The sequence below is a fragment of the Anneissia japonica genome, unplaced genomic scaffold (genome assembly GCF_011630105.1).
Source record: "Anneissia japonica isolate Jap-2015-1 unplaced genomic scaffold, ASM1163010v1 scaffold3434_len466720_cov178, whole genome shotgun sequence".
Taxonomy (NCBI): Eukaryota; Metazoa; Echinodermata; class Crinoidea; order Comatulida; family Comatulidae; genus Anneissia; species Anneissia japonica.
This window is the reverse complement of record NW_022718341.1, coordinates 286945-297164: the sequence shown is the minus strand read 5'-3', so window position 1 is coordinate 297164 and position 10220 is coordinate 286945. Positions and strand designations below refer to the sequence as shown.

General features: G+C 36.0%; 1 protein-coding gene across 1 annotated transcript in view; it reads left to right on the top strand.

Moving 5' to 3' along the window:
- Nucleotides 1-10220, top strand: part of LOC117110527 (adhesion G protein-coupled receptor L2-like) — a 48171-nt gene that overhangs the window by 6734 nt on the left and 31217 nt on the right. The window contains exon 2 of the mRNA XM_033253274.1: nt 9600-9881. Within this exon, the coding sequence (XP_033109165.1) occupies nt 9600-9881 (282 nt within the window). The remainder of the gene's footprint in view (nt 1-9599; nt 9882-10220) is intronic.

Sequence of the window (10220 nt, the reverse complement as noted above, 5' to 3'; positions counted from 1 at the left end):
TCGGGCGGGGCGTATGCGACAAGCGAAGCAGAGAGCGGGGAAGGTGCTAAGGTTTTGTTTAGAAAATGCTTGAGACCATGACACTGATGGCATTTAAAAAAAAAAAAAAAAAACAAAAAACAAAAAACAAAAACACAACAGAGCTTTTGCCAGTCTATGGCCTTCAAATTAGGTAGTGTAAGATTATCCACCCCTCGAAGTCTTAAGAGCAAAGACACGCAAGCCCACCCTCTACCCCACCCCCAACATTTTATAGTCCCCGGGCCCCATGAGTAGTCGTTTTCCTATTATCAAACACGGACAACCATTTTCAAAGTCTAAATAATATGCTATTATATTATATCCGAGTATAAATAAATGTATGATAGGCCTAATCTAGCTGTCTGGGTATGAGCAGTCGGCGCGCTACATTAATTTGACCCTTTCGTAAGCCCGCCGTGTCAACCCTGAGCCTCTGGCGATTTTTTTTTTTTAACCGTACGAAACATTTGCATGAAACTCCACTCGGGTCATCTCGATTGACTCGACTCGAAAATCTCGTATTGTATGAATTCAGGAGTCAAAAGATCATAAACCAAAAATAAACGTTTACAAAGCTCATGCAATGACGTATCTAGAGGAGGGTGCGGGGAAAAATAAAAGCATATCTTGATCAAATTAAACCGGGTTGCAGTTATTTTCAAATTAAAAGAAAAGCTGAGAATAACTCTATAATACTGGATACCACAAGGACCTGCCAAAATGACATAGAATTGATGAATGAGACATATTTATTAACTATATAGGCCTATGCAGTAAATAATATTGTACTTTAGGTTCTTGATTACAAGGCTTAGGCCAAGTTAATTCACGTCGAAATAATTCGTCTTCATCATCATCGTCATCGTCATCATCATCATCATCATCATCATCATTATCATAATCATCATAATCATCATTATTATTGTGGTTGTTGTTATTGTCATTAGGCCTATTTAATATCAGTTACATTACAAGGCTTAGGCCAAGTTCATTAATTGATGCCGGAATGATATATTTAATTTATTACCATTTAATAATATTTTTTTATGCACTGTCCCATTTTTGGATTCATGCTTAAAAAAATGTTTTTTTTTTCATTTTTTTCAAAATTTCAATCAATGTCATGTGAAGCGTGACTGTTGGTGTCAGCTTTAGGACCCTGATAGGGGGCCCATGAATATATTTAGAAAGGTGCCTAGGTGGACCACCTTTCAGCCTGGTAGTGCCTAGTCTTCTTCTCTAAACCTTGATAGTGTCTATCTACTACTACACTGACACTACACTTCATAGAAGGGGGTATTAACTGTTGTTGTAGTATTATACTAACATTGAATAACATACAAGTAGGAACTCACAGTTATTTACAGACGTACATCCCATAAATCGGTGTGATTTCATATGCATTACTAGGTAAAAATAGAAAGAACAGTTGTAATACTCGAGCGTCACGACATTGCGAAGTACCTGCTCTTGTTCCTAATAATTCAAACTCAGTATCGTATCGAACTCCATGGAGTCGAGGCAATCCGAGAAGGCCAGAGTGGAGTTTCATGCAAGTGTTTCGTACGGAAAAAAAAAATCGCGAGCCGCCGTCCCATAAACTATTTAGTTTCTACGCATGCGCTAGAATTTTGCGTCGTTAAAAGGATCGGAGATGGTGAAAAGAAACTCAATTTATGACGAGTATTTCCTCCATGGACAGAAAGTGTATTGATCACACACTAATTTTCGAGTCTCAATGAGTGCAGTGAATGTAACCAAGCAAATTCCAAATAATACATTAAAAATATTTAAAACCACAATTTACCACAAATGTAAACTAAATAAAAAGTCCTGAAACTTTGCCACGAGAGTATCGAAAATGGCAGCGTTGGTCCATTTCACGATTTAGTGTAATATTTTAACATTACAAAGGGAGGGACAGCCCCGCATCTTACTTTAATTGTAACAGGGCCTATGACCACAAAAGTTTTGATACTACCGGCGGGACGCTGGCAGTGAAAAGATCAGATAACGTTTTATAAGGTCTAGCCAGGCATAGCAAATTACTAGGTCTGTATGTGTAGCTGTGCCTAGTCTAGGCATCCACCTAAGTCTACTATAGTTACTACTATTAGTATTAGTGGGCCTATTAATAGTCGTGCGTCGTAATCTTCTGAAGTTTTTCATTATTTCTTTTAAACTTCGTGTTTCCTGTTGACAATATCGGTTTTCGCATATTTTATAGAACTCTCTAAATGTTTGTCAAAATCGAAAACACATCGCTCGGACGATTACATTCGTTTTTCACAGACTCGATCGCGTATACGACGACGCAAAAATCTAACACATGAGTAGGTACGGCGGTTCAGGGTTGGCACGGTGGGTTTAAGAAAGGGCCAAAATGCATCGGCGCTTCATATTCGACATTTATCTCGTTCGTATACGAGATAATTAAGTGGTATACGTACGAATAATAACGGTAATTAACAAGCAAAGGTCTAAGAACCACCGTGCTATGCACATTTTGCTTGCACTTGTTCTAATTCTTTTACAGTTTAATATCAACCTCTATCCAAAGCATATTGCAGTGGTATGTAATATTTTATGTGACAAAATATGTCGCCAACAGGTAACCCCAGAATTACTACAGATATATGGAACGTCACCGCTCCCACCAAGCATTCCAACGCATCTCCAGTGCTGGAAAACTTGGTCATCAGTTGTGCACAGCGGTTGCTCCATGGATTGATCTCGAACGGGACAGCCACAACGCAAGATTCTGGCAGGAATTTGCACTCTTCGTGAGAAACAGGGATTTGCAAACACATCTCACAGACATAGCATCGTCCTTGCGCTATTTACAACACACCTTTCTTCTTTCGTGACCTATGCGATACCACAATTCGGGGATACCTATCTACTATCTCATTTGCACACACAATCGCAGGCGTCTCTGACTACTCATCATTACCTTTAATTAGGCAGGTAAAAGGGAGCGTGGACCGCTGCACGGAAATCAATAAACCTTTTTTCCATCACTGTTCCACTTCTAATGAGTTAATTCCAAGCCTTTCCAGGGTAATTACTAGCAACTATGACTGCATGTACTAAGCCATACTTCTTTTGACATACTTTGCATGCATGCGTGCGGGAGAAATGTTCAATCAAGCACAAACACACCATGCAGACAAGAAACAGGTGTTACTGCAGCCAGTCTGTTTATTACCTTTCCCTCATTCAAGCATAAGAAATCATATACCCCTAGGTAGGAGTTAAAAGCTTCCTGATCTCTCAAACTATGCCCAGTGAGAGCTGTTCACATGTAACAGTATCCGCCATCGCATAACGGGCTCCTTTTTTGTGCATAAAACAGGCAAGCCAGTGACACGAAAAGAGCTATCGACATAGCCCAATTGCGCTATCCAATCTTCCTTGAACACGGTACAACACACACTCCCTTAGAATCGGAAAAAAAAAAATTAAAAAAATTAATTAAAAAAAAAAAATCTTGCATGCAATTCCACTAACATAAACAAAAAACTAGCACAATGCTTTCAGTTCAATATAGAAGTCTTGTGTATCCCTTGTTAGGGCAGCTTTCAGTTCAAAACTGGAAATGCTGCGAATAACGATTTTTAATGTTATTCACACTTTAACACTGGGCCTATGCATGCATGCTGAACTATACCTTTAATATTTTTCATATTTTAGAATGAAGTGCACTAACGACCTATTTCATGCTAAGCTTTCTTTCCTCTCGAAAGCAGATCGTTCCTTGTTCAATGCAGGAACAGCTACCGATACTTTCGACAATCTGTTTTACAAACCCACTCAGAATCTGCACTTAATACCTTTTAAAGTAAAGCCTACATTTGCAACAAAATGCTCTATAGGCCAGTTTAATTATTTTTAAGTTCAGGAATTGTCTGTTTAATACAGGAATGTCCCAGGGGTGGCGTCAGGATTTGCCCGACGGGGGACCGAGGTCCCTGACCATAGGCGTAGATCCCGGGTGGGGGATATATCCCCCAATATTTGACAAGGGGGGCCCCAATATTTGACAAGGGGGGCCCCAATATTTGACAAGGGGGATGGTCCATTGTATCATCCCCCCCCCAATATTTTGACTATGTATGGGATAAAATGGAGCTTTACACACTTCAAAAGACTGTCACAGAAATAATTTGCAATGTCTTATACGCTTACAAAGATGAAAATTAGCATAATGTATTAATGTTGATAAAATTATTTTATATGGTACAATATAAGCTCTTCTTTCCTTGATGTTAGATGTGCTTGCAAAGCAAGCAACATTTTCACACTGAATGGTGTGTACGACATCAGTAATCTTATGTCAATTTCAAGAATGTTTAAGTTTATATCGGTTAATGAGGAATTTATTGATTAGGCCTATAATAGCAAATTGCATCAATTTATTTTTGCAAAAACAAGGTTTCCAGCTTCAGAGAGGGGCACATCCCCTGCGCTAACACCAGGCGCGTAAACAGGGGTCTTGGGTCAGGAGGCAAAGGTATTTATTTTCCATGGGTTGCAGGGTGTTGTGAGTCTGGTCATTATGATATCTTCCTTTTTATTCTTGTCTTTATTTTTTCTCTTCTCTTTTTCTTTTCCTTTCCATTTATTTTCCTCTTCTTTCTCTTTCCCTCCCTCTACCCTCTTTCTTTTCTCTTTTTACCCAGCCCTGTACGACGGCTTGGTCAGCCGGTAAAAACCGTCAGGGGAGTCTGCCCCCTGCCAGTCTGCCCCCCCCCCCACCTGTTACGCCACTGGCTAACACGCCAATCATTTCCCCCCAATACTTAAAATAAATACTTATCTACGCCACTGTCCCCGACGTGGGGGGGGGGGGAGGGGTGATTCCCCCGACGAGGCGTTAGATTTCCCCGACGAAAGCAATGTGGGGTCGATTAAAAGGTTCCGAAAGTGGTCCAGGGGGCGAAGCCCCCGAAAACCTAAACAATTTAGGGGTTTTAAAGGATTGGAAATAGGCCTAGGCCCTAGGTTTAGGTAGGCCTACTTTGTTTCATGTCAATTAGAGACAACAGGATTATAAAATTTCATACAGTATATCTTTTAACTTACACAATATGATTAAACAGGGTACTGTACTTGAAAACAATAAGGAAGCAAAACTTAAACGTCAAAAGTGTCAAATGTTGTCTACAAAAAACTGTACTTTATTAAAAGAGTAATTCTACTGAAGGGGTGTCGTCAATGGAGATGTGCACACATATCAGTGTATTGTGGTCACTGTGCATGGGGTTGTCTGACAGCACATACCTGCTGACCTCGATAGAGAGTGATTGATAGCACAAAGGTTTCCATGCTGGTGCATCTGCGCTTAAACTGTCTTTGTAGCTATGCATTGTGCGATATGACATAGAATCAACCTTTCTATGGAATTGTGTATCCATTCAATTATCTCAACAAAAAAAATAAATAAATAAATAAAATTGTGATATAAGGGGTGGGGGTGGGGGGCGTCGCAGGCTCCCCCAACCCCTAAATCCGCCCCTGAAAGGCGTTATCTATGCCCTTTTTGTATTCTCCTGAAGACGATTGAAGCAACTCAATCGAAACGTCGAGATATTCTCAACTTACAACAACAGTTCTTTTAAAAACTATCTACGTTGTGTACCGCAAGCATTAATATATATTATTACTTCGCCATGTAAACCTTCAAGCAATTATTTAGTTTTTTTTTATGCTGGACCGAGGGTTACATGCCGATAATAATTATGCGATGTGATAATCTAGGCTATAGTAAGCGTTATGCAGGCGTAGGTTTCACCACACACTTGAACCCCTGAATTCTGAAATAGGCCTATATATTTCAGAAATGAATACGAATACTTATTAGGCTATTATGGTTACAAAAACAAACTGTATAGGTCTAGAATAGGCCTTACTTTTTAAACTCAGTCACGCGTATAAGTTGTACGAAATTTGTTTATTTGACGTAATGCAATACAGTAGGAACAGATAGGTCTAATAATTATCATGACAATTACAATGAGTAAGATAATGGTGACGATAATGATGATGATGATGGCATATGAATAAACTATAACAAACATAGTTGATTTCAGGTAGCGGGACTTGTCTTCTGTATAAGAAGATAGACCTACAATACAAACAGTGTATCATAATTTATGACAAATAATTATTATAATTACTGTCTTTCATCACTTCTCGTATTGTACTCTATGTGTCTTCATAATTTGCTATTGCTACACACTGCCACTGTCACTACCACTACCACCACAACCCCTCCAATTAAAGACCACCTCCTATTAAAGACCACTTTTTTGTGGTCCTAAATTAACAAATGTCTTTATCGTTATTATTCTAATTAGTGGCCAAAGCTACTAAAGTATAAACCACTGACCCAACTTAGTGATACCTGTAATAATAATAGAAATTGCAATGACATTAATAATGATAATAATTATTAAACATTATTAATAATGATTTATAAAAGTTATAATAACAGTTATAATTATTTTCATAATAAAAGTAATGTCAATATAATAATATCAGCATACATCTAGGCCTAATATATTTGGTTCAGCTGTGACGCTGTAATCAATGGTGCATTATACATCCAATAGCGTAATAGAGTTTGAAAGCTATTCATACCTTAATCGACTCAATCATTAAGGCCTACTTTAATGAGGTTGTCATTCTGACTAGTTTTTTTTTTGTCGCTTTAGTAGCACGATATCGTAAGCGTGTTATATTACGTTGTATTATACAGCTCTTTTTAAATATAGAAAACAGTTTCAGCCTCATAAATTATTACGCCTCCTAGATTTCATCTTCAAACCAACTTGAAGACTAAAGCTGAAACAACTTGGAGATGGTATTACTTATCTAAATGTTCATGGCGCAATTCTAACATTCTAACAACTAAGTATTATATCGTCAACGTAGTTTCAGATAATTTGTATACAAATTATAGACTGTAAATTGTATGTTTATTACAACAAGATACGTTTGAATTTGAAAATACCAACGTCATTATGGGTATAATATTGTGGGAGCGGATCTTGCTTATTATTTCGCTGCTTGCGTATTATTCAGTGTGCAAAGCTGAAAAAAGTAAGTATAATATTTTTATTTAAATAACTAATTTATCGTCATCGTCGTCTTCGCCATCTGTATTGTCAGTTTCGTCTTCATCATTATCATCTCATCGATGAGATTATGACTACGAATAAACTATAACAAACATAGTTGATTTCAGGTAACCAGTGGGACTTGAATATTGCTATCTTTGAAATTACAATTGACGATTAAGCTGGAATGCACACGCTAATAAACTGGCCAGTAAGGCAACTGTAAGGTTGTATTTTCTCCGAAAGTTAAGAAGCTTGTTTTTAAATAAATCAATTTTATTACTTTTTTATAGATCGGTTATACAGAGTAGGCCTATACTTAAGTTTTATTTAATATGCACTTTTGGAAATTTTAGTAAAGAACATAAGAAAAAGTTTGAGAGAGTAAGACGGTCAGCAGAACGGTGCATTGGTTGTGATATCACTACGATCAATGCTCTATTATTATGAGGAGAATGTTAGGAAAAAGCTTGACTTAATTATGTTGGACGAATCTCGCCCTTTACATAATCATTTATGCGTTCTGAGATTACGAGCTCCTCGTTCGACACATAACATACACAATTTTTCATTTGTAATGAACTCAATTAGATTATATAATAAATATGCATCAAGATAATTTGGTATTAAAGATGATGGTTGTAGTAGTAATATTAAATATAAAAAAACATTCATATAGAGTATTGATTGTAATGATCGTAATGATAATGATTGTAATAATGATAATAATTGTGATAATAATTGTAACAAGAATAATGTTTTATGTATTTTATATATATTTTTTTAATTGATTTTTACTATGTACAGTATTTTGTATGTAAATACGCCATGGAAAACGAATTTCCAACATGTTTTAATGTTTGCACAAATAAAAGTTTATCTTATCTTATCTTATCTTATAATTTTATCGTCATCATCGACTATCATCATTTTCATCAAAATCGTCGTATTCGACATTTTTTCATCGCAATCGTCGTATTCGATCGTCATAATATTCATCACAATCGTCATCTTCGTCACCATTTTAATTACAATCGTCGTCATTATCATCTTCATCGTCAACATCATCATGATTATTGTGCATAAACTCTCATTTAAGAATAAGTTTAGGCCTATTTGTGTAGGGAGTAGAAAATCAGGTCATGGAATAACACATTTCTGTATATTTTATATATGTCTTAATTTTTATCACAATCGTCGTCTTAGTCATTATTTTCATTACAATCGTCGTAATCATCATCATCATCATCATCATCATCATCATCATCATCATCATCAATGTTATTATGCATAAACTCTCAATTAAGATTAGATTTAGGCCTATTTGGGTAGGGCGTAGAAAATCTGGTCATGGAGTAACACATTTCTCTATATTTAATTTTTTTGATAATTATTTTGTTCGATGGTTATTTTTGCGTATACTTATGAACTTGCCCTCTATAATTTATAACTTTTTATTATTGATTTAATCACATCGGATAAATGAGAATTAAATGAGATGATCCGAAGTATAAAATAATTATGGTCTTATCGATAATTTATAAAGAAGATAATTGTATTCAGAAATTTGACAATTTCCTTTACAGTTTCTGGATTAGTTATGTTGCCATTGAAGCAAAACAGTATAATAAACTTCACAAAGGGACAAGTGGCAAAATGTCGGGTGGAAAAGGCCGGTTGGAATAAAAGCCGATCAAATGGCCGGATGGTAATGGGACAGGTACTGGCAACGGGCTGGAAAAAGTATTTCGTTCCAGGACATTCTTTGGCAACTTCATTTTGACTACAACCTACTGAAATCCCATTTATTTCATCTCACTCCATCCCATGTAAGCATGCTAAACATTTCAACAACGACGATTTTGCAGTGAAGACCATTGTTTAACCAAAGCTGTTAATATAATGTACAGTAACTTTCTTCTCTCCTATAGGGTCTCTTCGTGTCTGAGCTGTCCGGTAAACTGGTACCAGCTATCTCTCATCAGTCACAGCATATAAATATTTGTGCGTGTGTGTGTGTTTGTATGTGAATGAATAGATGAATGAATGAAGAAATGGATACATAAATAAAAGAATAAATGGATCGATGCATGTAAGGAGGATCATCAGGGAACAGTGAAATTGTAATTTCACTGTTCCCTAGGAGGATAAATCAATGAATGGATGGATGCATGAGTTGATGGAAGCATGAATGGATGGACGGACGATTGGTTGCATTGATGTATTAAAAATAAAATAAAATAAATTATTATTATTATAAATTCATGAATTATTGAATGTGTAAAATTAAAAAATGAGCAAATGAATGAACGAATGAATGAATGAATGATTAAATGAATGATTTAATGAATGAATGGATGGGTGAATGAACGAAACGAATGAATTAATAAATTATTCAATGAATGAATGGATAATGACATGTATTCTTTTCTGTTTTTATAATTTACCTATCAATAGAAATAATATGTGGAGGAATAGATGGAACCCTAAATTGCACTAGATGTCATCTCATACACGTGTTATCTGCAACATGGGGTCGCCACGAAGATGAAAGTGTTTGCACTCATCCATGGATACATACCACTGATTGTGGTGAATGGGATAATGCGCTGGAAGTCACTGCTGGGCATTGCAACAATAGATCCACTTGTTCTCTGTCCCCAGGCCGGAGTTTGTTTGGTTATGATCCCTGTGAAAATACCCACAAGTACTTGGAAATTGACTTCGAATGCATTCAAGGTAAGTTTGATTCAATATAATAATATAATATAATATTACAGTATAATGATCTATTTATATTATGATATATAAAGTGGGCACTTCTATTACATTATTAACACAGCCACATTGGTAGCATCACAAAAACAGTATAGTCTCTATGTGTGTATAAATCATACGTAATAATATATGTAAAATTTTATATAGTATACAATATATTATTATTCTGTTTCTTTGGTTAATTCATATTTTTTAATGTTGATGTATTTTTCTCCTTTGAAGGAAAGCTATTTTAAATTCATAATAAATACAATAACTTTATATAGGCCTACTGCTTTAAAATCAAATGTTGTTTCCGAA